Source organism: Lethenteron reissneri, unplaced genomic scaffold, assembly GCF_015708825.2.
Source record: "Lethenteron reissneri isolate LAM-NWPU_2019-01 unplaced genomic scaffold, ASM1570882v1 scaffold_1938, whole genome shotgun sequence".
NCBI lineage: Eukaryota > Metazoa > Chordata > Hyperoartia > Petromyzontiformes > Petromyzontidae > Lethenteron > Lethenteron reissneri.
Window position 1 is genome coordinate 349,397 of NW_026891705.1, and position 26,303 is coordinate 375,699.

General features: G+C 49.1%; 2 protein-coding genes across 8 annotated transcripts in view; one reads left to right on the forward strand and one right to left on the reverse strand.

The window, feature by feature from the left end:
• Positions 1-23,765, reverse strand: LOC133339634 (uncharacterized). 7 transcript variants are annotated; one of them, XR_009754765.1, is made up of 7 exons: positions 18,822-18,861; positions 15,082-15,139; positions 10,387-10,571; positions 7,702-7,903; positions 6,366-6,572; positions 4,599-4,898; positions 571-4,499 (listed from the first exon to the last, which is right to left on the reverse strand). XR_009754765.1 is itself a non-coding variant. In XM_061547782.1 (6 exons), exons 1-6 carry the CDS (start codon positions 23,748-23,750, stop codon positions 4,822-4,824), a joined length of 744 nt encoding a protein of 247 aa, XP_061403766.1. In that variant the 5' UTR covers positions 23,751-23,765; the 3' UTR covers positions 571-4,821. The 7 variants fall into 7 exon arrangements, 1 of the variants encoding a protein (XP_061403766.1); XR_009754764.1 differs by lacking the exon at positions 18,822-18,861 and adding exons at positions 5,089-5,209; positions 18,317-18,334 and having other exon boundaries at positions 571-4,898; XR_009754762.1 differs by lacking the exon at positions 18,822-18,861 and adding an exon at positions 1-267 and having other exon boundaries at positions 3,227-4,898.
• Positions 21,781-26,303, forward strand: part of LOC133339635 (uncharacterized) — an 11,603-nt gene continuing 7,080 nt past the window's right edge. Inside the window, exons 1-2 of the mRNA XM_061547783.1 lie at positions 21,781-21,867; positions 26,094-26,145. Coding sequence (XP_061403767.1) covers positions 26,106-26,145 — 40 coding nt within the window. The 5' untranslated portion in view covers positions 21,781-21,867; positions 26,094-26,105. The remainder of the gene's footprint in view (positions 21,868-26,093; positions 26,146-26,303) is intronic.

A 26,303-nucleotide genomic window follows, 5' to 3' on the forward strand; every position in this document is an offset into this window, starting at 1 on the left:
CTAGAAGTGCCCAGGGCCTACAACAAGCACCTTCATCCGTCCCTGAATTTGAGACCACAATTTTAGACCACAGCCCCTTAGAGGTAAACCCTTTGACATGAATACTGAAAAACACTGTCCAGTCTTCGTGGAACAGTAAGTCCTCTGATTAACACGGTTGGCTACGTATGGTGCAAAAGAAGTTCAACATACATATGTGTAGTGTCAACAATTCAGAGACAGTTTATAGGAGGCAGCTGCTTTTTATGAGAACATTCACGGTCTCGCCTGTGGGGGCCGTTGGCCCCCGGGGTCTCTCCCTCACGCATCCTCTGTTCCAGTTGCGTTGCCACACCGCCCTAATACCCACTAGGGTGTCGCCGGCATTCGAACGCGACGCCCACACCCACACCCAGCCCCACACGCGACTCGTCTCAACACTGAATACTCACGTTATGATCGCGCACCTGCATCATACCCGTAGTGAACACACGCGCACCCACACGCGCAGCGCTCCCACGTGGCGAACCACTGTGTACACAGTACCACACGCGTTCACACTGCTCAATGAGATCACACGAGGCCACGATCAGCTATTAATGATTTATTGTCTGCTACCTGGGAATTGATGTTAAATCAGTATGAATCGACGAGGCTGGCCTATTCTACTACCCCTGGACCTATTCCCTATTTATCGGCTATGATCCTACTTCACCTTCTTACACACTGTTAGGTGCCCACGGCGGTCCGTTGATCCCGTGCTCGCAGCGTACCTCGATGCGTCGCACGGACGTCCGGGTCGCTGGGCTGCAGAGCGTCTTGTGGCCTGATCCTGGAGTAAGAGAGACAGGTCTTCCGTTTTCGCCCCCTTTTATCCTAATTCCCGGACTTAGGCCACCCCCCCTTTTCCCACGTACTCTCCGCTCCCCCTCCTACTGTGTGTGGGGCAGGTGCCGTTCAATCGCTTTCTTATGCAGGATTGTCGTAGTTATGCACATTATGCAGCGGCGTCCATCACAACGGCCTGCTGTGGAAGTTAAGCGCGGAGCCTCCGCATGTCTCCACCACCTGCCCCATCAATTGCGCACTATGCGCCCGAGTCGCCTCTCTGCTTATTTGCAATTCCAGCCCTATCCTTTAACTTCCCTAACAATGGCACCTATGCACTCGAGCCCGCTTTGGCACGCTAAACTATGCCGCCCCGTCCCTCCTCTGCCTGTCTCGTCGACCCGTGGGGGTGTGTGTGGGGGGATGCGTTTCAACCGTGGTGGCCGAATGCCCTTCGCCGCGACCATACCATCTTAAGGCCGGTCGCAGCGCCTCGGTGCAAAGTAGCGTCGGGGGAGGTCGTCCAATTCCCTGCTCGCCGGAAACCGTGAAAGTTAATCCCGATAAGGGCTTCTCGGATAAAAACCGGTCGGTCAGGTGACCTCCCCTCGGAGCTCTATGGGGGGGGGGAAATGCATGCGGGTGTGTTCATGTGAGGTGAGGTGAGGGGGACGCGGGGTTGGCTCCGTCGCTTGGTGGTGGCGAGGTCGTAGCTAGGGCGCCTGTTGAACGGCTTCGTGGCGGCGGCATCACATAGCCCCCCGAGGTGCCAGTCCCCGTCCCGGGTTGACTGGAGCACCTTGCTTGAGCCGCGCCCACGAGGAAATGCTGCGGGGTCCGGGGGATCCGTCCGGACCTAGTGGCTGGTTTCGGGGCGGGTGGCTCCGTCCTCTGCAGCACCTGCGGCGGCCTCCTCCTCCACTCCAGCGGCTCTCCCTGTCCCTCGGTACCTGCGGGCTGGGGTACAAACTCAGAAGCGGAGGGGGTTTAGGGGCCGTCGTCCGCGCCGTCTCTTGACTGGATCGGGGCGTCTCGGGAGCCCGGCGGGGCCCATGTAGTGTGCGAGGCCCCCCAACACGAGGGGTGCGGGTACCCCGGGATTTCGGGGCCTTCGGGTGACGGGGTTCTCTCTCGCCGGGGCCGCTTTCCATGGTTTTAAGCGGCGGACGTTGACCACCGTCTCTCGACCCCTCTCCCCGCCATAGATTAGTACCGTCCAGGGGGAGATCTGCCGCACCACGGTCCAGGGTCCCCGCCAGTAGGTCGTCAGTTTCCCCACCTGCCCGGCCCCGACGCGAGGGGTGTGTAGCCATACCTTAGCGCCTGTCAGGAATAAGGGGGGTTCCATGCGGGGTCGGGCGCCCTGTTCCTGCCGCCGATGCGCGGCTTCCCCTTGCGGGTATGCTCGGCCTCGGGCTTCTCGCAGGGTCTCCATCAGGTGTTCCACGGGGCGGCTTCCCTCCTCCGGCTGGGGGAAAGGAACGCCGAATAGCAGATCTGCGGGTAAACGAGACTCACAGCCGAACATCATTAAAAACAAGGTTTGTCCCGTTGACGTGTGTACGGTGGTGGCGTAGGCGAAAATGGCGTAGGGGAGGTGTTCGTCCCAATCCCGTTGATTTGCGGCCGCCATACGTTTGAGTTTCCCTGCTAGGGTCTGATTCATGCGCTCTACCATACCGTTCGCTTGGGGGTGGTACGCTGTGGTTCGGTCCTTCTGGATTCCGAATTCTCGGCACAGTGCCTGGAACAGCTCGGCCTTGAACTCGCTACCCTGGTCGGTGAGGACTCGTTCTGGGATCCCGTGCTTAAGTACGTAATGCTCCATGAATGTCCGGGCCACCACCAGGGCCGTTTAATCAGGGATGGCCACTGCCACGGGGTAGCGGGTGAAATACTCCACTGCGACTAGGATATACCGGTTGCCTCGATGGGACCGCGGGAATGGCCCCTGTAGGTCGATCCCGACCAGCTGGTTCGTGCGGCTGACGCGGAACGGCCTTAGGGGTACCTGATATCGTGCCGGCTTCGGCCCGCACTGCTGACAGGCGAGGCAGCCCTGTACCCAGGCGGCCACGTCTTGTGCCAATTTGGGCCAGAGATACTGGCGACGCAGGGTCTCTCGAGTGTGTCGTTCCCCGTCATGGCCCCCGAGCGGGTGATCATGCACCAGCCGTAGCAGCTGGAGTCGTACCTGGGCAGGGACACAGATGCACCCCGGCTAGCCGGCCTCGGTTAACTCCCGTACCACTCCGTTCTGCACACACAACCGGGCATACAAACCGCTCCAGGGTCCTAGTAGGGCGCTCTTTTCATGTGAGGTGAGGTGAGGGGGACGCGGGGTTGGCTCCGTCGCTTGGTGGTGGCGAGGTCGTAGCTAGGGCGCCTGTTGAACGGCTTCGTGGCGGCGGCATCACACCTGCACACTCTCCACAGTCGCTTAGCCTAGCCTGGACACAACACTAGTCGCCTAATACTGACGGCGCTGACTGAGACAGCCAACTACTGTCTAGCAGCGCAATATCTAGCGAAGAGGGCAGCGACGACGGCGACGAGACGGATCGGAGCACAATTCCTCTGCCGCCGAGGAAATTCCTTGAGAGGTCAGCGGTTCGTAGCACCATGTTTGCGAGGTTTAGTACCCTGTGCTGTAAAGGGGGGCGGCTATGCGATCCGCGCGTAAAAACCTGTGAGGTGACACAAATTGGCAGCTCACAAAGTTAATTGCACACGTAAGTAGGCTTTCACAACCAAATTATATCCATAAGAGGTTTTTGTTTGGTTAGATCGCGTAAATATGAATGTGTCGTCATACACCGCCACCACCACCACCCGATATAGTTCATTAGTGAGGGTTTGTCACGTAAACAAAACATGCCTATTAGTTACTAGTTCAGCACTAACCGGTTGTGTATTGGATAGTAAACCCACTACAACATTTACCATTTGCAAATAGTAAATGCAAATGTTGTGGATTTACTCTTCAACACACCGGTGTGCTCTACTAAGGAACGAATGAGTTCACAAAGTTGTTCGTACCTTAAAGAAAGATCCCCCCTGTATAGCCTTAACAGACTGTAGGGGAAAGTTAGCGAGCATCTATGAAGGCCGATACGGCCCACGAGGGGGTGGGTGGCCAGCACCACGCCCGGCCGCCTTTGTCTCCCCAGTGGCGAAGTTATACACAAACCGCGCTCAGTACTCATTTGAGACGGAGTCGACTTAGGGGAGGCCCAGGACCGGTTCAGATAATCGTCACTGGTGTTGGTCGTGAGCGGGAATCGAACTCGGGCCGCTAGGTTCGTAGCGCAACACGCTAACCGCTACACCACCGCTCTCCACAACTGTATATATACACGTACTCGCACTGTTTTAACATAGCGTTGATGTCAGCCGATGGTTTGACCGACTTCAAAAGCAGGCCATGGACAGCCGGACGGTGCCCAAGGGCGGCAGCAGCCGAGAGGGTTGAATCGTCAATGCTGGAAATGAGTTGGGGAGATGTTAACTCTCTCACCTGGTATGCAGGAGGTCAGGGGTTTCATCCGGACCCCGACGCCTGCTGTATATTTGGAGTTTCCGTGTCTTCTCCCTCTCTCCCTGTGGTCGCGTGGATTTTTCTCCAGGGTCCTCCGTTTTTTCCCCCTCCACATTTAGAATCGACGTCGCCACGTGTTTCAAGAGTAATTCAGCTGCCAGAATAAATTATCATGCAATGATGATGAGCCGCTTCGTTGAGCAGCTATCATTTCTGATGATCAGGTGACTTCTGAAGCTCAGTGTGGCCTTACCTGGTAAGATAAAAAAAAAATTCCATATTTTCGTTCGGGAGGATAGTTTGGCAGCGGGTCGACAATCGTGGGACAACGACGCCCTCTGTGAGACTCACGGAGTCAGACCCACCCCCCACCCCCCCGGGGGGCCTTTGCTGGCCCTCTTCTTGGCCTCCAAAGCGTGGCTTGGAGAATGTTCAGGGTTGATCGCGTAAAAGTGGGGTTGGGGGGGGGTGTCGTGTCAAACCGAGCTGATGTTCACGTCAGGCCCAGCAGTCCGATCTTCATGATGTCTATCATCAGCAGCATCATCAGACCCTGACAAACAGAAAATACGAACGGGATTTTAACAATCTGCACCGTATTCCACATTTGGTGTCACATGTTAATGTCTCATATGGGGAAAGAGAGAGACACACAAACTCCAAATATACAGCAGCAGACATCGTCAAGGTCAGGAACGAACCCAAGACCTCCTGTACCCCAGGCGAGGTAGTTAACATCTCACCACGGTGTTCGCCTTGTGGGATCGCCCTCTTGAGCTTCAGCTTGACCTCCTGTACCCCAGGCGAGGTAGTTAACATCTCACCACGGTGTTCGCCTTGTGGGATCGCCCTCTTGAGCTTCAGCTTGACGGTCGCAGCAATGAGGCAGTGGTTCGTCAAAAGATGTCACGGTTCGTTTGTCAGCGATTTAACATTAACTATTTCATTATACGTATGGCACACATGCGCAGAAATCACAAAGGAAAAAAATGTGTCCGAGGCCCAGGATTGTGGCTTGTGGTCGGTAAAGCATCGTCAATCTGCCATGGTGTGCATCAGTCGCAAGCCAGCAACAGATTGTATTGCGGATTATTGGATCTCTGCTGTGTACAGAGCCTGCTGACGAGGCATTGGGTGCCGTGGTGGCTAGATGTTAACTCCCTCGCCTGGTATACAGGAGGTCGTGAGTTTGATCCCGACCCTGACACCTGCTGCTGTATAGTTGGAGTTTGCGTCTCTCTCTCTCATCATCATCATGGTGGCTAGGAGATGTTAACTACCTCACCTGGTATGCAGGTCATGGTTTCGGGCACGACCCTCACGCCTGCTGCATATTTGGAGTTTGCGTGTCTCTCTCTCCCTGTGGTCGCGTGGATTTTTCTCCGGGTCCTCCGGTTTTTCCCTCGAATCAACGTCACGTGTTTAGATTATTTGGCTGCTGCTATAAATTTCTGCACGATGATGATGATAAGCCACTTTATCAATTTGTGATACCCAGTTCGCTTCTGAAAAAGAACCACATAGCTAAGCAGGACCTTTACCTGGTAAAATAAAGGTTAGCTTTTAGTGTTTTTTGTAATTAACAACGGTCGTTCTATTTCGATTTAAAGTTTTCGTGACTGCAGGGATTCATCTTCTTGGTTCTTTCGGTAAAGTCACGTAGAAGGGAAATAATAAAATAATACAAATAAAACATAATAAAATAATTCTCAAGACGTTTCGGCCACAACACAAGCAGACGCTGTCTTTCCGACAGACCTGTTCTTCACCTGAGGACGGCTGCTTACGTTTTGGCCGAAACGTCGTGAGAATTATTTTATTATGTTTTATTTTTATTATTTTTTTATTTCCCTTCTACGTGACTTTACCGAAAGAACCAAGAAGAACGGTCGTTCTCCCAGAGACGTGAGCAAGGCCGATGGCCGATTGCTGCGCATTCGGATCGCCCCAACACGGCGAAGTAGAGCGCCCATCGCCTGGATCCTGTTCACGTGAGATGGCTGCATCAAAAGGAGGGCACCTGTGTGAGAATGCAGAGCTCCCTGACTTCGGTGCTTGAACTTGACGATAGCCGCAGCTACCAAGCCCAGTACCGCCACCGCTGCCACCACTGCCACCGCTGCCACCAGTCCAGTCCTCTTCGTGGAGAAAAAAAGCGGTGCATTCGAGGTCACCGCCTCAAGCTCGAAAGTGGCGTTACTCACGTCCCCACCGCGTGGCTGTGGGGCTGAAGAGACACGGACGGTGGCGTCAAGAACCGACACGGTGGCAGGGAAGGGGCTCAACGATACCCCCACTCACACCCAGCACCACTCACTCAACACTGCTTCATATGCAGGAGTAGGGAGACGCCACTCACTCAACACGGCTTCACGTGCAGCAGGGAGAACCCACTGGCTCAACACGGCTTCATGTGCAGCAGGGAGAGACCACTCACTAAACACGGCTTCACATGCAGCAGGCAGAGGCCACTCACTCAACACTGCTTCACGTGCAGCAGGGAGAGACCACTCACTCAACACGGCTTCACGTGCAGCAGGGAGAGACCACTCACTAAACACGGCTTCACATGCAGCAGGCAGAGGCCACTCACTCAACACTGCTTCACGTGCAGCAGGGAGAGACCACTCACTCAACACGGCTTCACGTGCAGCAGGGAGAGACCACTCACTCAACATGGCTTCACGTGCAGCAGGGAGATACCACTCACTCAACATGGCTTCACGTGCAGTCCTGCCAATAACGCAGGAGTCGTGTTAAGATGTTCAAACGCCGAATAAACACAAAAAGCTATTATCACAAGGCATCATTGAATCTACAGTAACCACACATCACACTTGTGGCAAAACATGCGAACAGAGACGCTTTCATAATAATGGTACGCATTGTCCTTCCAGCTGATTGGCCTACACCAGGGCTACAGCCTTTCTATTTGGGCTTGTCTCTGCACCACCCGTATTAGATGCGAGAACGCCAAAAGACGAACGGCACAAAGGCAATGCAAATATCAAATCATTAATAGCTCGGGCGACCAGTTATATCTATGGGACCCTTTTTGCCGGTATCAAGATGATGAAAAACGAAGAGGCTGCTTAACCCATTCAGGCAAGAACACAGCTGCTTTTAAGCTGTTAAAACGCCTAATAGACACATCTATTGCAAGGCATCGTCAAATCTGCATTGACCACGCATCATGCGTGTGATAAAACATGCCGGAAAGGGGTAAATCAGCCTATTCTTTTTTTCATCATCTTGATACCGGCAAAAAGGTTCCCGTAGATAAATAAACAAACCATCCCCCCCCCCCCCTTTTTGCAAGTGGGCTTTGGGACCACACGGCCCAATCTCTTATTCACCTGCAGCCATCACATTCAGCATCACCTCTCCTTCCACCACGTTATTCTCCGTGTTGCACCGTCCGCAGATCACCTGGCACCTAAACACGGGGTTGAGGCTCGAGGAGACGTACAGGAGCCTCAGGGAGCAGTCGCCCTTCTCCACGTTGCCCACAAACTTGGCCACTCCGGTACTGGCAATTTCGATTCCTGAGTTGTAGATCTGCAACAGGAAAAAAACAACAACCCACAATTCGCAACACCGCACAAACATGCAATTTACCAGAACGCAACACAAAAACTCCCGTCTGAGAACGAAGCTAAGTAGGGTTGAGTACTTGGATGTAGGGGTCGGCACGGTTTGGCTCAAACCACCAAACCGCGGTTTGAACCGAACCAAATCGGTTTGGTTTGGCTCTGTTTGAACTGGTTCGGTTTGGTTTGGGGCTACGAAAACCGACTCGGTTTGGCTCGGACAGGGTGGAACCGGCTCAAACTAGTTTGGTTGGTTGTAAAGGCCGAGTACAGCAATATCAAGGACATGATGACGGACATTCTCAACCAGCGCTACCCAGCGTTGACGACGGACGCGGCGCCGAAGGCGGCGCCGCGTGGCGGCATTAACATCCTCTTTGACATGGTCTACGCGCCCAACGCTCACGACGGCGCCGCCTCCGAGGTCGACCGCTTCCTGCTTGAGCCGACTCAGGACCTGAGCATGGACGTCGTCGAGTGGTGGAAGCTGTACGGCGGCAAGTACCCGCGCCTACGACGCGTGTCCCTCGACTATTTGCCTATCCCGGCGTCGTCCGTGCCCTCCGAGAGAGCAAACTCGGCCGCCAAGCGCTCCTTTCTCGACCGACCAAACCTGCACAAGTGCACGTTCAAGGCCGAGATGTGTGTGCGCTCGTGGGCGCGGATGTTGCCTAGTGTTGGGGTTTCACTGCCATTGAACTACCACACTGCGTTCAAGGACATTGGGCGTGCCAAGCTTGAGGAGATGGCTGTGGACGACATCGTCGTCCAGTACTTGCTAGTGAATCTCAATATGAAGAAAGCCTGCGTAGAAATTAGCGATTAATACACTTGATATTTGTATTGAATGCGAATATTGTTTGCCGCGCATCTTTTCGGTTCAAGCCAACTCAAGAGGTTTGGTTTAGCTTAGTTTGGTTTTGGTTTGGTTTGGTTCAGTCGTCGCTGGTTTGGTTTGGTTTGCTCAATTTGAAACCAGTTTGAGTCGGTTCAAACTGTGCCGACCCCTACTTGGATGGGAGACTTCCTCTAGGGTACAAGGTACTGCAAGGTGACCAGGAGATAGCAGTACAATAAACCCTTCAACCTCGCTGGGTTTAGCTATGGGGTGCCACTGTGGCTAGGAGATGTTAACTACTTTGCCTGGTGTACATATCGTGGGTTCGATCCCAACCCTGACGCCTGCTGCATATTTTCAGTTTGCGTCTCTCTCTCTCTTCATCACAGTGGCTAGGAGATGTCAACTCCCTCGCCTGGCATACAGGAGGTCTTTCTCTCTCCTCGAGGTGTGCGGACCGTGGCTATTTTCAAGAGCGTAACTCCCGCAATGGGCAGGGGTTTGCTGGATACCAACAGCTTTCCTTGACCAACCGAGCTCATGGAGTGGGTCTGTTTGTGGATTGAAGCGATAGATCTACAGTTGACTGTTCGATTATAAATTATCCGTGCGTGCGGTTTATCCAATTTGCGGACTAACCGCCCACCTGAGACTGACATAAATTCATAACTCGTGGATATTTTCCTTAAAGCCCCATAATGAATAATCTAAAAACAGTTAGGCATTGTTATTCTAGGAAACGTTTATTAGTCTCACATGGTGTTTAAACCAACGAATATGTTACTACGGTTAATACGAAATTCACGTGATCGCCTCTATAGTACAGTAGTTGCAATAGCTTTACAACAGTGGGGCGCAGTTTGATTGATGTTGATTGGCTGTGGCTCTGCTGTCACCCACTCAGTGGGCTGAGTTTGATTGATGCTGATTGGCTGTGGCTCTCATCCACTCAGTGGGCTGAGTGTGATTGATGCTGATTGGCTGTGGCTCTGCTGTCACCCACTCAGTGGGCTGAGTATGATTGATGCTGATTGGCTGTGGCTCTGCTGTCACCCACTTAGTGGCCTGAGTGTGATTGATGCTGATTGGCTGTGGCTCTCATCCACTCAGTGGGCTGAGTTTGATTGATGTTGATTGGCTGTGGCTCTGCTGTCATCCACTCAGTGGCCTGAGTCTTCTGCTGGGCAGGAGCCGGAAAGGGTTATTATCACTGAGCATGCGCATCATCGATCAATATTTTATGCCTATACTAGTGCTTTTTGGCAGAGATCCATGGAAAATAGTAATATTTTTGGATTATCCACGATTTGTAATTATCCGCTGCTGTCCTCCCGATCTACGAGTGCGGATAATTGAGTCTACTGTGTTTGTTTGGAACTTTGCACAATGTCTCCTTGTGCACATGGCTTGTCCCTTTGGTGTGCCAGTTCCCTCCAATAGGAAGCCATTCAATTATGAAATGGGCCAAAACTTCGTAAAACAAGATTCTATTAAACGGTACAGTTGTTCCTCCGGGGCAAAATCAAGCACAGACAAATAACATTCCGTTGGTTAAACAAAACCGTGGAGTGTCAGTGCAAGCAGTAACATGCGCAAATAGTCAGTTCAGTCACCTTGGTGATGTCGTGCATGGACATGTTCTTCGAGTAGTACGTGGGCATCATAGACCACTTGACAATGATGTATTTCAGGTCAGTCGGTGGTGGTGAGAAAGAGCAATTGATAGTCAAGCTCGTCCCCTCCGTCACGTACAGCTTTTCCGGCAGAGAGAGCTGGAGCTTTGCGGCAAATGTCACATCTGCACGGGAAGAGAGAGACCGGTTCACGCCCGTTACAGATCTCTAACACACAGAGGCTGCTGCTCGCACTCGTTTATCCGCTGTTTTTGGTGCGCGCTCCACTTTAACCCTCTCCTTGGACAACATAATCCGGGAGGACCCGAGTAAAAAAGAAAATCTGTGAAAAAGCAGCTTCATAGCTCATTGGATTCCTCCAGGATAATTCGAGATTCTGATTCTGAAATGACTGGCCAGAAATGTTGTCGTTAACTCATAATCAGCAGATTTTCAAGATAAAATACCGTGATATTTTTTGACTTAAAGCTTTCGTGACTGCAGGAATTCATATTCTTGGGTCTTTCAGTAAAGTCATGTAGATAGGTTCAAAGAAAGCAACAAAAAATAACAAAAAACTACGTTTCGATCGCAACACAAGTGTTATATTATCAGAATGTTTTTTGTTTGCATTCTGACCACAAGTACTGTGGTTAATGCAGACATGATTCCTTGTAAAAGGTTTCAGTTTGGTGTTTTAACATCTTAACACCTGTTGGCAGTAGATGGGGTTGGGATATCTTCTGCAGGAGACACATTCTTTTCAAGCTCTCTGGCAAGTGCAGCCTTGTTTGTTTTTTGTAGGGACCCATCAGCATTTGCCAGTGCCCAAGGCGGTGGGGCCCAGTGGGTGGGCAAGGACATCCTTCATATTCACCTTCCTGCTTTCATCCACCAGGATAATGTGGCTGAACGGGTTTCTATCTGCTTTCAGAACCACATCCTGTGCTTTCTTTCCACGTGCTGTTTTGTGCTGAGATTGGAGAATGTCTTCAGACTTTGCTTGGTCTTGTCGTGGAATTTCCCAGATGGTGGGTCCTGAACTAACCTTGTTTGCTTGAATACCTGGTAGGCCTCTTCTCCTATCTCAAGAGCTCTCAAGAGATCCCTGGTCACATCGCGTGGAGTCATGGTGCCAGTGGAGATGCTAACCAGATCTGTCTCATCAGGGGACATAGGATTGATCCAGTTATTCTCTATAAGGTCAATGAGAGTCTGGACATCTGCTTCATCTCTCTTAATCCTTGGACCCTGTAGATCTGGATGGGACAGTTTGGACCTGCCTTGACCTATCAGGTCTCTCAGCTGTCTGAGGTACATGCTTCTGTACCCAACTGTTAGGTAATATTTGGTCACAGCTCCTGGGTTCAAGCTGAATGCCGTTGTCCCTCCAGCTGTCTGGGTATCGTCTTTGTTCACCGTTTCTTCTATAGCTTGGTCAACAGGGATTCGGCCAAAGGGATTGGTGGAGCCCAGTTGAACTGAAAAGCCTCCCTCCATGAATTCCGTGTAGACATCTGGGTGTGTGATGGGCAGCTGATGGGCAGCGTTTATCAGAATGAAAATTACCAGATGAATATACACAAAAATATAAGATGTTTTTGTTTTGTGACTTTCCCCCCATTCATTTATGCATATTGTGTGTTATCTCATTAAATATGTGTAGTGTTTTTATTTCACGCGGACAACTTTTTTCTCTTTCTCCTGTCACTTTTATTTAACAGGTCTCCTCCTCGTGTTCGACACCCCGTAATTCCGTCGTAACTCTCCTGATTGCGCTGCTCGCTCCGCTCCCCCTCTCTCTCTCAGACTCTCCACGGCTTGCTTCCTCTCTCTCACTCTCCTAGTCTCTCCACTGCTAGCCTGCCTGTCACGCTCTGCTCACTTTGCTCTCTCTGCTGCTGGCCTACCACTACACACTCCGATAGCTTCCCACCGTACACTCCGCTAGCCTCTCCACTGCTAGCCTATCACTATACACTCGGATAGCTTCTCCACTGCTAGCATCTCACTATATCTTTTGCTAGCTTCTCTACTGCTAACCTTCCACTATACACTCTGCTAGCTTCTCTACTGCTTGCTATATGCTCTGCTAGCTTCTCTTCTTTCATATTCTCTTCATTGCGACCAACCACCCTCTTTCTCTCAGGCTCTCGTATATAACCCCCCTCCTCATTAACTAAGCAGGCGACCTACTGTCGCCTCACGCCCGTGGCTTCCGTCGTTATCGTTTCAATCTCCCGTCTGCCTGGCGTCTGTTCCGCACCTGCATTTGCAGCCAGCCACTCACTGCAAATAAATCTTAATGAGCCCCCCCCCCGCGCGTTATTCCACTACATCTGCACAGATTTGCATATTATGTAAAATACAATATTGACTTAGTAGATGAAGTCAGAACTTTTTGGTTTGTTTTAATGTGATCAATAACTAATTGGTAAGTAATCTACAGAGGCTTTTGTCAACATATTGTTCTTTCAGTTAATTATGTTAAAATACACTTGACACATGTTTAAAAACAAGATTTCTGCCCATTTTTTTTGTATATACCACATAAAATGAAAATGACAAAAGATATTTAAAAAATCCCTACGAACATTTCTAGCTATTCCAAGTAGGAAGCAGTATGTAGAATTATGCGACTTTACCAATTATGAAACATGAGTTGTCAAACTCGGCATGCAAAATGTAATTTTGAGACAATCGCAATGCCAGTTCTGGCATTTTTTCAGTTTCAGTTTAATTTATTAGGTATAACCCTGTGAGCCATGCGGCTCTTGACTCGCGTGCAACCGCAACAAAACCATGAACAAGAAACATCTTAAAGTGACTACACGCAACAGAAAAATCCTGGAAAAAACAGCAAAGTCTTCCAGAAAAAACACCGTATTTCAACGCTGTGTGCAAAAAATCCCAGTGGGATGCAAGTCAAACAATAACAACCATAAGACAATTTAGATTAAAGTTATCTGGCTAATACTCTTAGGTTCTTTCGGTAAAGTCACGTAGATAAAATAATAATAAAATAATAATACATGAAAATAACTAAATTAAATCACGTTTCGGAAGCAACACAAGCCTCCGTAACTACTGGAGCATCTCGGTAAAGTCACCTACGTGACTTTACCGAAAGAACCTAAGAGTATGAATCCTTGCAGTCACGAAAGCTTCAAATCTAGAATTATCAGGCTAACTCTGTACTACAACAAACAAACATGGCTAAACCAAAACTTTTCAAAATCACCAAAATAAAGCTATAAAAACAATGTAACAGTGATCATAGGAACTGTGATTCAAATTTAACAATAAACGATATACATAACATGTATGACCAAACTTTGCAGCCATAACTGGCTGCATGAGTCACTCCATAACAGCTGGAGTATCAGTAGCAGAATCTAAAATTTTCAATGCACCTTTAAAGATCAGCACACTATAATGTGATGCTAGCAGCAATGAGATTTGAGAGTTATATTTGCGATTTAAAGCTTTAGTGACTGCAGGGAATTCATATTGTTGGTTCTTTCGGTAAAGTCACGTAGAAGGGAAATAATAAAATAATACAAATATAAAACAATACAAAATTATCGTTTCACGTTTCGACTGCAACACAAGCAATCATCATCACACCTGATGATGATTGATTGTGTTACAGCAATGTAAATAGCCATATATGACCAAGCTAGACATCTGCTCCAGAGAATAAGCTTTTCAATGATATGCAAGTCAACTAGGTTATTTCTTAAAATGCGGAGACAAATTGCAATGAAAGATGCAGAAAAACGCTAAATTAAGGATTTATTTACTTGGTAAAGTTTATATAAAATTGTAGAAACTATTTATAAAATAAAAATAACTATTTTTTAAATATAAATAGTTAGTTTTATGATTTTAAAGTCATTGGTAATATTGGTAATAACAAAGTTATTGGCAATAATTGTGTGCATGTTATGAAAGTTTACAATTTATAGAAGCAAAATATTAAAAACATGTAAAAATTGACAAACTGATAATCTTAACAGGTACATTAACAATACACTGAGGGTAAAGTTAGCACTTTAGATATCTTTACTGAAAGATAAATACAGAAGCACCAATACTTGCCTCACGTGCCAGTAAATAGATCATGAGCATACGAGCTGCTAGAAACAAAAGGCAAACAGATAGCACCCATCTCTTCCAGACTTCACTAAGTCACTGAAATTGAAGACCAAGCGTGAATAAACGCAAGAATATGTAAGAAATACATGTCTTGGGGACAAACATCTATTTTGTAAATTAGGCATTGTCTTAATTAACAGCAGAGGTGTTGGAATCTTTTATTTGTAACGTCCAGGCAAATAGGCGTGATTGCGATAGGTACAAAAACAGGTTTTCTGCGAGAAAAATTAAACAGCTGGAAAGCTGATCACGTATTATTTTACTTATGTTGGTGTAACAAATAAAATGGCACCATTGAAGTGTTACTACCTTGGGTGGTATCGACATCTGGTCTGGCAAAAGGACCATATGGTGACCTTTATTGACATGCATTTAAGCAATGCATTATTTTACGATTCGCTTCCACGCAGCACCGAGGTTGTAGCTATCCGAATGAAACACCCTCACGCCGCTTGTGCCATGCTAGGTGCACTGTTGATGATGATGACGGTGATTATGACCTGGCAACACTAAACACGCAGTGACAAGAGCACTCACGCAGTAGAGCCACGAATCGGGCAGTCCACACCAATCCCATCTTTTTCTTCCTGCGCCACTGAAACAGACCAAAGCAATACAGCCTGCAAGTGTAAACAAGCCCAAATATAGCGCTGGGAAACTCCCACACATTCCAACACCTTCTCTCCCCCTATCGCCACCCCTATCTCCACCCCCTCTCTCTGCCCATTGCCTAACACACTTGGACTGTGCCCCTCTCACTCAGCTCCACCTCTATACCACGCTTTACACCCACATTTGCATTGAATCGTCCGCCCACTCACAACTATGGAAGCCCTTATAAGCAGTTGCATTTGAAGGCTTGCCCAATCTTTTCTCTCCGCCTGATGAAGACCGCTTGTGTTGCGATCGAAAGGTCGTGGGTTTTTTGCTTTTATTTTTTATTAAATTTTTATTTTCTATCTACGTGACTTTACCGAAAAAATACGCCCCCTTGTGTCCACAGATGTGGTTGCTGTCTTTTCTTGGATTTTCTGTTTGCACTTAAGTATTCACTTAAAGATGTTTTTTGTTCATGTTTTTGTTTTTTGTTTGTTGCGGTTGCACCCGATTCAAGAGCCGAATGGCTCACAGGGCTATACCTAATAAATGAACTTGAACCACCCTCGTACACACACCCCTTGCCACAGATGTAGTTGGTACGTCCGTTAGCGGACGTACCAACTCCTCAAACGCCGCACGAGGTGCTCATTTGAGGCCGAGTCTACCTAGGGGATGCCCAGGACAGGTTCAGATTATCGTCACCGGTGCTGGTGACCGTGAGCAGGAATCGAACTCGGGTGGCTGGGTTCGTAGGGCGTGGTGATAATGCACTTTAATGCATACAGATATTGAGTAATGCTGCATACTAATGATTACAAATACAGTTTAGATAGTCCCCGAGTTGCGATGGTCCGACTTAGGCTATTTCGATCTCACGCAGGCAAGTTCAAGTTCATGTATTAGGTGTAGCCCTGTGAGCCATTCGGCTCTTGAATCGGGTGCAACCGCAACAAACAAAAAACTAAAACATGAACAAAAAACATCTTAAAGTGAACATGTGACTAAGTGCAAACAGAAATCCAAGAAAAGACAGCAAAACATTGCAGGAAAAAATCACCGTACACCAACGCTGTGTAAACATCCCAGTGGGATGCAAGTCAAACAACAACAACAACCACAAGACAACTTAGATTAAGGCCATCAGTCTAACTCTGTACTACAAATGCAGCAGCGATATTGATGAACCTGCTGATTTATCGTCGCCATCCTCTTCTGACAACGAAGTTAATGTAGCCATCAACAACCTAACATCGTTCAAGTATGCAGACGACGGACAGAATCTTGGTGAGTACAGTACAATATGATACGTTACGATACGTTCAATGCATGTGTGATACGTAGACGCTGTCTTCTCGACAGACCTGTTCTCCACCTGAGGACGGCTGCTTGCGTTGTGACCGAAACGTCGTGAGAATTATTTTATTATGTTTTATTTTTATTATTTTATTACTTCCATTCTACGTGACTTTACCGAAAGAACCAAGAAGATGAATCCCTGCAGTCACGAAAGCTTTAAATCGAAATATGATACGTAGCTTTAGCAATTTCATGTTTGAGTTACCACGATACGCTACGTTCAATGCATGTTAAAAGTTGTTTCGCAGATAGGATTGTTTCGTGACATTTTTTTTCTATTAAATTGCAGTTCATATAGGTAGGCTAAGAATTTACCTTGTTTTTTTTACTTTACATTTCACTTTGCAATACAGTATTGTAATTAATACATACATACAGTATATAGTTTATACAGTACGGTACTGTAAATTGCTCTGTTTTGCTAAATTATCACCATTCTTTAAGACTCCTGGGTAGGCTGGGACATCTTCGACTTACGATATTTTTGACTTACGATGATGGGGTCATCGTAACGCATCTCCATCGTAAGTAGAGGACTACCTGTACTAATAATGCACAATACTGCATACAGTACTTATAATGAATAATAATTGAAACTTACAATCATGCATGCCGATAATAAAGCAATACGATCATTAATGACAATGTATAGTGGAAATTAATACTGTAATCTTATGAAGTTATGCATACTCAAAATGAATTATGCATAATAATACTAAATAATAATTCATAGTATAACTAATGAAAATACTGATAATTAATCATGCATACTGATAATGCATAATAATCATGAATATCCATTCATACTTATAATGAAGCACTGATAATTAATTCCAAAGCATACTGATAATTATAATGTATACTGGTAATTAATAATATTATATTTTAATATTACATACTAATGAGGAATAATACTACCTTGAAAAACTTAACTATTCCATTTACTCATAACAAAGGTTTTTGGTTATATCGCGTAGGTATAAATGTGTCGAAACCCTCCACCACCCGACACGTCCAATCGGTAAGAGATTTATTACATAAACAAAACGCCAAATAGTAACTAGTATAGTGTAGTGCGTAATGTAGTGTGTAGCGTAGTGTGTAGTGCAGTGTATAGTAGTGTATAGTAGTGCGTAGTGTAGTGTGCAGCGTAGTGTGTAGTGTAGCGTAGTGTGTAGCATAGTGTGTAGTGTATAGTGTAGTGTGTAGTGTAGTGTATAGTAGTGTATAGTAGTGTATAGTAGTGTAGTGTATAGTCGTGTCGTGTATAGTGTAGTGTGTAGTGTTGTGTGCAGCGTAGTGTGTAGTGTAGCGTAGTGTGTAGCATAGTGTGTAGTGTATAGTGTAGTGGACTACTTCAGCCCACCGATGTGTTGAAGAGTGAATCCACAACATTTAAAATCTGAGTAGTCCGACGTTTCGCTGGTTAATACATCCAGCACCATCGGGTGATTTGCCCAATGATGCTGGAGGTTTTTGACACATTTATACTGACGCGATCTAAGCCAAAAACCTTTATTATGAATAATATTGGTCGCGAAAGAACCAAAGAGTATGGATGGATTCCTGTAGTCACGAAAGCTTCAAATCAAGATTGAAAGTTAGTTGTACAGCAGCCAAACACTCTGAACAATGAAAACTAACAATGAATAATGGGAATTCGTTTATCAGTGGGTATTGCAGGCTTTGTCTAGGGCTAAATGTTCACGAACTATTTACATAGAAAAATGAATTAGATCCTCATCACGGCAGGCAAACCACTCGCTTATCTCTCCTCGTGAAAGGCCCATTGCTCGAAACGTTTCGGATTTCTCACTTTATTTATTTCTCTCTTTGAAGGCAGCTGGTGTTTGATGTCTTCATGAATTATAAATTTCGATTTAAAGCTTTCGTGACTGCAGGGATTCATATTCTTGGATCTTTCGGTAAAGTCACGTAGACGGGAAATAATAAAAATAAAACAATAAAATTCTCACGACGTTTCGGCTTCTACCGAAAGATCCAAGAATTTGAATTATAAATGAAAAAAAACTTTTTGCTGTGGTTTTCCCACATGATGATGATTGCTTGTGTTGCAATCGAAACATCGTGATTTATTTTATTTCTACCCTACGTGACTTTACCGAAAGAACCAAAGTGTATGATTTCCTGCAGTCACGAAAACTTCAAATCAAGATGAAAACTTTTCATTCAAATCGCACGCGAGGGGGTGCCACGCACGGGGGATCCCCCCCCCCCACGACCCAGAGGAGACCCCCACAATCCAGAGGGGACCCCCACAATCCAAAGAGGACCCCCACGACCGAGGGGAAGCCACTCACCTTAGATGCCGCAGCGGCGCGGCAGAAAATTAAAATAAAAATTCAAATTTTAAACGGCTCTCTCGGGCGACGCTCTCATTGGCTGGTCGAGGGGAGGGGTCAAGGGGAGGGGTCGAGGGGAGGGGTCGAGGGGAGGGGTCGAGGGGAAGGGTCGAGGGGAAGGGTCGAGGGGAGGGTCGAGGGGAGGGGTCGAGGGGAGGGTCGAGGGGAGGGGTCGAGAGGAGGGGTCGAGGGGAGGGGTCGAGGGGAGGGGTCGAGGGGAGGGGTCGAGAGGAGGGGTCGAGGGGAGGGTCGAGGGGAGGGGTCGAGGGGAGGGGTCGAGGGGAGGGGTCGAGGGGAGGGGTCGAGGGGAGGGGTCGAGGGGAGGGGTCGAGGGGAGGGGTCGAGGGGAGGGGTCGAGGGGAGGGTCGAGGGGAGGGGTCGAGGGGAGGGGTCGAGGGGAGGGGTCGAGGGGAGGGTCGAGGGGAGGGGTCGAGAAGAGGGTCGAGGGGAGGGGGCGGGGTCACAGGGCCGGACCCGCGCAATGGAACTGGATTTACGGATCCCGGAGCGCGTCGTGGTGCGGGGCCGCTCCACTCCGCGTTTCTGTCGATCCATGCCGTGTCTCGTAGTCTTCCGCGTCTTGATGATGATGAGAGATGATGAGAGAGACACGCAAACTCCAAATACCTACCTCTTGTATAGCAGTCGAGGTAGCTAACATCTCCTAGCCACCGTGATGACGATGAGAGAGAGGCACGCAGACGACAAATATACAGCGTCGGGATCGAACCCCCGACCTCCTTCATCCAGCCGATCATCGATTGTAATTCAACACAATTTATCATTCATTCTGTTACAAGATTCATTTCGTCCTCATGCAGTGAAACACAATCCTTGTGAAGATAGTACCCCGTGTGTAGGGGAATTGAGGGGCAATGTGGTAAAAATTTACACTGAGACCTCCATTACCAGTGGCAAAATATAGTAATAGGTTTTTACCCTTTCAACTGGTACAAAAACTGACGCCTTTATACAAGGCATCATGTTTGCAATAACCACAACACAAGCAGTCAAAATGCAAACAATATTGACTGCTTGTGTTGTGGTTATTGCAAACATGATGCCTTGTATAAAGGTGTCAGTTTTTGTACCAGTTGAAAGGGTAAAAACCTACTACTATATTTTGCCACTGGTAAAGGAGGTCTCATAGTGTAAATGCTTACCCCGAGCTCTCAATACTCTGATAGTGCGCTATTTTTGAGTTGTACGCCTTTTGGCGTCATCTGGTCCAACACCAGTGGAGACTAGGCTCTAAGAAAAGCTGTCTCGGGTGTGGACCAATCAACTTCAAGGACAGTGCATATCATTATCAGAGTTGTTTCTTTTTGTTTGCATTTTGACTGCTTGTGTTGTGGTTATTGCAAACATGATGCCTTGTATAAAGGTGTCAGTTTTTGTACCAGTTGAAAGGGTAAACACCTATCACTATAACCTGGTAAAAGATGTGGCACCATAACAGGGAACTGCAGGGATGAGACTCCCAACTCGTGGTGCTGAACGTGAATACCAACAGCACCACCGAGTGGACAGAGGTCCGCCCCTACAGCTCGTAGGTGTCACGAGCGTGAGTAGTGGACAGTGAAAATGAAAAAAGTACGGAAAAAATTAAGATTAGTAGCTATTTAGCCTTTCTGGCAATAAAACGGGGAGTTGTGTTAAGATGTTTAAACACCAAATAGATTAAACCTTTTGCAAGGAATCATGTCTTCATTAACCACACGTACTTGTGAACACGCAAACAAACAAGCTCTGATAATTAATGCACGGGCATTGTTTTTCAACTGATTGGCCTACGCCAGAGACAGCCTTCTTTAAGGGCATAGTCTCACCCGAGTGCGCTGATCTTAAAGGTGCATTGAAAAATGTTGATACTCCGACTGATGCTCCTACTGTTGTGGAGTGACTCATGCAGCCAGCCAGCTATGGCTGCAGAGTTTGGTAGTACATGTTGTTTACGTCGTTTATTGTGAAAATTGAGCCAGAGGGCCGCCGTCCACGCGGACGTCCGAAACAGCGATGGATGGATCGAATAAAGGAAGACATGAAGACGGTCAACGCATCCCCTGAAGATGCCCTGGACCGAGCCAAATGGAGAAGACAATGCCGAAAAGCGGACCCTGTGCCACAGCGGGAACGCTAGGAAGATTGTGAAAATTCGGTCACAGTTCCTAAGACCACTGTTTCATTGCTTTTATGGCTTTATTTTGGTGATTTTCTAAAAGTGTTTTGGTTTGGCCATGTTTGTTTGTTGTAGTACAGAGTTAGACTGATGGCCTTAATCTAAGTTGTCTTGTGGTTGTTGTTGTTGTTTGACTTGCATCCCGCTGGGATTTTTGCACACAGTTTTGGTGTATGGTGTTTTTTCTGCAATATTTTGCTGTCTTTTCTTGGATTTTCTGTTTGCACTTAGTCACTATAAGATGTTTTCTTGTTCATGTTTGTTGCGGTTGCACCCGATTCAAGAGCCGAATGGCTCACAGGGCTACACCTAATAAATGAACTTGAACTTGAACCCGAGGACGCCAAAAGGCGAACAGCACAAAGGGGCCGTCCATAAATGACGTCACGCGTTTTTGGACGATTTTTGACCCCCCCTCGTCACACGGCGGTACAAAAAAATCAGACCCCCCCTCAAATATGACGTCACAAAACTCTGCCCCCCCCCCCAAATAAAACACGCTTCAAATCGCTGTAAACTATTGTCATTGTAGTGCGTATTTAATGTGGCGCTGCACTCTGATGTTGTAGAAAAAAACATTTATTAAAAAGTCTATTTAACTAAGTAGAACGTGTTGTCTATATTTATGTAAAGTTGAGCATTTGATGTGACGTCACATTTCTCACCCCTCCCCCTAGCGCGTGACGTCATTGATGGGCGTGCACTTTCACATTTCACAACAGCCGGCATTGGCGCCATTTAAACTTTGATCAAGCCGAGCCGAGCCTGGCAGTGGAAGAGCTGAAGAGCGGGAGTCTCCCCACGACAAGGCCGACACGAGGACAGGTAGGGAGGGCCTTGCTTGGCGCCCAGTAAGAGGCCGCGAACGTCGCGACATGCTCAGGCGAGATAGGAGGCTCGATTTGCCGAGTGGACCGCGTTGAGGGGAGGGGGGGCGTTGAGGGGAGGGGGGGCGTTGAGGGGAGGGGAGGGGGGGCGTTGAGGGAGGGGAGGGGGGGCGTTGAGGGGAGGGGGGGCGTTGAGGGGAGGGGGGGCGTTGAGGGGGTCGTGTTGAGGGGGTCGCGTTAGGGGGGGGCGCCGAGGGGGTCGCGTTGAGGGGGAGGGGGTCGCGTTGAAGGGGAGGGGGTCGCGTTGAGGGGGAGGGGGGCACCGAGGGGGTCGCGTTGAGGGGAGGGGGGCGCCGAGGGGGTCGCGTTGAGGGGGAGGCGCCGAGGGGGTCGCGTTGAGGGGAGGGGGGCGCCGAGGGGGTCGCGTTGAGGGGAGGGGGCGCCGAGGGGGTCGCGTTGAGGGGGAGGCGCCGAGGGGGTCGCGCCGAGGGGGTCGCGTTGAGGGGAGGGGGGCGCCGAGGGGGTCGCGTTGAGGGGGAGGCGCCAAGGGGGTCGCGTTGAGGGGAGGGGGGCGCCGAGGGAGGCGCCGAGGGGGGTCGCGTTGAGGGGCACCGAGGGGGTCGCGTTGAGGGGAGGGGGGCGCCGAGGGGGTCGTGTTGAGGGGAGGGGGGCGCCGAGGGGGTCGTGTTGAGGGGAGGGGGGGCACCGAGGGGGGCGCGTTGAGGGGGGGGGGCGCAGTGAGTGGAGGGGGGCCGCAGTGAGGGGAGGGGGGCCGCAGTGAGTGGGGGGCCGCAGTGAGTGGAGGGGGGCCGCAGTGAGTGGAGGGGGGCCGCAGTGAGGGGAGGGGGGGGCCGCAGTGAGGGGAGGGGGTCGTGTCAGGCGAGTGAAGGGGGTTTGAGAGGAGAGCGGCGTTTGTCCCCCATCACCGCCCCTTAGCGGCAACCAGTGGGAGCTCAACCCCAGCCCGGGGCTCGTGGTGGGGAGGAGGCGAACGTGTGGGCGTCCCCTAGATCGACTCGGCCTCAAATGAGTCGGAAATCATCGCCACGGGGGGGGGGGGGTGTGACTCAAAACGTTGGGACGGCGCCCTCCACTCGTGTGCTGTTCGGCCTTTAATAGGCGCTCGCTAACAGCGCTTGCACACCCGGCAGTCTGCAGAGGCGATAGTTGGGGCAGCGGGCGGCGACGATGATTATTGTGATGATGGTGGTGGTGTTAATGATGAAGGTGGTGATGGTGTTAATGATGATGGTGATGATGGTGGTGGTGATGGTGTTAATGATGATGGTGGTGATGGTGTTAATGATGATGGTGGTGGTGTTAATGATGATGGTGATGGTGTTAATGATGATGGTGGTGATGGTGTTAATGGTGATGGTGTTAATGATGATGGTGATGGTGTTAATGATGGTGTGGTGGTGGTGTTAATGATGATGGTGATGGTGTTAATGATGATGGTGATGGTGTTAACGATGGTGGTGATGATGGTGGTGATGGTGTTAACTATGATGGTGGTGATGGTGTTAACGATGGTGGTGATGATGGTGTTAATGATGGTGGTGGTGATGGTGTTAACGATGGTGGTGATGGTGTTAACGATGGTGGTGATGGTGTTAACGATGGTGGTGATGATGGTGTTAACTGATGATGGTGGTGGTGATGGTGTTAACGATGGTGATGATGGTGTTAACGATGGTGATGATGGTGTTAATGATGATGATGGTGGTGGTGGTGATGATGGTGGTGGTCATGTTGGTGGTTGTTGACGATCGTGATGGTGGTGATGGTGACAACGCGAGGCGGGATTCGTTGTAAAGAGGTCGAAGCAAGAGCGGTCGTGATCGAAGAGCTCACTCACTCACTCACCTCCTCCCCCACCATCTCCGAGTCGCACGCGGCTACACAAATTCCCCCCCTCCCGTGCGGGAGATTTCACGCAGACGACAACGCCCAGCGCAGCGGGGAACGACCCCGTCGTGTCCATTTAAAGATGGCGTCCTCGCGTGCAAAGATGGCGTCCTCTCATGCATCCGGACGCGACCATTCTCACGCAGGGCACGGGGGGGGAGGGTAATGTTCGACCACGCGATTTTTAGTTTCATTTATTCAGTGTAGCCCTGTGAGCCATTCGGCTCTTGGGTCGGGTGCAACCGTAACAAACAACAAAACAAAAGCATGAACAGGAAAACATCTTAAAGTGAATATGTGACTAAGTGCAAACAGAAAATCCAGGGGAAAAAACAGCAAAAATAAAAAAAAGGTACACCAACGCTGTGTGCAGAAATCCCAATAGGATGCAAGTCAAACAACAACAACAACCACAAGACAACTTAGATTAAGGCCATCAGTCTAACTCCGTACTACAACAAACAAACATGGCCAAACCAAAAAACGTTTCGAAATCACCAAAATAAAAGCAATGTAACTGTGATCATAGGAACTGTGTCAACACGTCCCGTGTAGATCTGTATTACTCTAGGTTTGGGTTTTGTGTGTGTGGGCTTAGAGCGCTTAAATATAAATGCGTCGTCAAACCCGCCGCCACCCGACACAGACAATTGGTAAGCTTTGTGTCACGTAAGCGGAACGTTCCAATGAAGTTACGAGTACATGTTGGGGTGCAAATCCACAACATTTACAATCTCGGCATTTACAACCTTACAAAACAATGGTGGCGGGTTTGACGACAAATTTATATTTACGCGATCTAACCCTCCAAAAAAAACCTACAATACGGATATTGCTCGCGAAAGCATGGTGTTAAACTGATGTACGTAGACGTTATACTATCGTGTACTGTCGACTATTTACACCGGCGAATATCGAAGTGGCACGCCAATATACACGCGTTACTGCACTGTCAACACCATAGCAAGTTGTTGTTTTTGTTTACAATTAGTTGGTACAAACTCCACGGAGTCCCGGTCGGGGTTGTGGGTGCCGTCGAAACGGGAACACCCCCTTCCTTAGGCGGGAGTTGGTAGAGGCCGACGGATGGTTTAGAAGTGGAAACTTTCGATATGAGGGGGTGGGTGGCCAGCACCACGCCCGACCGCCTTTGTCTCCCCCAGTGGCGTTCTTTACACATCGCCACTCGGTACTGATTTGAGGCTGAGTCGACCTAGGGGATGCCGAGGACCGGTTCAAATATTCGCCACTGTTATTGGCGGTGAGCGGGAATCGAACTCGTGCTCCACATTGCCGGCCTTCATAGGTGCTCGCTAACAGCACTTGCCCCGACAGTCTGTTAAGGCTGTATGGGGGATCTTTGTCTTTGTGTGTGTAGATGTGTGTGGCTGTGTAGGTGTGTGTGTAGGTGTGTGGCAGAGGTCGCAACCGGGTACCCGATACCCGTACCCTACCCGGCTACCCATACCCGGCCGGGTACGGGTACGGGTAGCCGTTTGCGACCCTGGTGCGTACCCGTACCCGGCCGGGTACGGGTACCCATTTGCGACCCTGGTGCGGCCGGGTACGGGTAAGGAATCAAAACCCGTTTGCGACCTCTGGTGTGTGGGTAGGGGAGAGCGGTGGTGGAGTGGTTAGCGCTACGCTGCACTATGAACCCGGCGATCTGGTTTCGATTCCCGCTGACGGCCAACACCAGTGACGATTATCTGAACCGGTCCTGGGCCTCCCCCAGGTCGACTCAGCCTCAAATGAGTACCTGGTGTTATGGTGTAGTGTAGTGAACATTGCCGCTGGGGAGACAAAGGCGGCCGGGCGTGGTGCCAGCCACCCACCCCCTCGTGTGCCGTTCCGGCCTTCACTTGCCCCAACAGTCTGCTCAGGCTGTACGGGAGATCTTTGTCTACAAATATCTCTGTGTGTGTGTGATGTGTCAAGAAAAAAAACATGAACGCCGCTTAGCTACGGTTGGCTCCGTACGGCGCAAAAGAAGTTCAACATCCACACGAACCAGATGCGTTGTCGCGCCTGTGTGTGCAGGATTCGACTGCAGTGTCAACTTCAGGCAGCAGGGCTCGGGGTGTGATTCGGGGACAGGATGACTGTGCCTTGGCATACGCAGAACATCGTTTTATTTCACTCGTAAACCAGTGCCCATGCAGCACGATTACAGTAATAAGTTATATTATTGCAGATGGGAAACCCAAATTCAAAAGATAAATCTCATCGCTGATGTTAAGTGAGGGAGCATGAACCATTGGAGTGAGGCCGTGAGATGGACTAATGACTCATTCTCCTTTGTGTGATCATCAGCAGACAGAGCCGACCATGAAGCTGGTCCTCATCTCACTGTTCATCTTCCTTCTGGGTGAGTTCACACCCAGAGCCACTCACCCAGCACACATTAGACGGTGCCCTTTAGTTAGCCAGGTGAGAGTTCACTGTTACCTCCCTCGCCTGAATGCAGGAGGTTGTGGGTGAGATCCCGACCCTGACGCCTGCTGTATATTTGGAGTTTGCGTGTCT

What these genes read in the sequence shown, in the direction of transcription:
- LOC133339634 (XM_061547782.1), bottom strand. An exon ending in CCGATTCGTGGCTCTACTGC is followed by an intron (nt 10,572 to 15,081) that starts GTGAGTGCTCTT and finishes CTTCCCGTGCAG; the next exon opens with ATGTGACATTTGCCGCAAAG. An exon ending in GCTGAATGTGATGGCTGCAG is followed by an intron (nt 6,573 to 7,701) that starts GTGAATAAGAGA and finishes GTGTCTCTTCAG; the next exon opens with CCCCACAGCCACGCGGTGGG.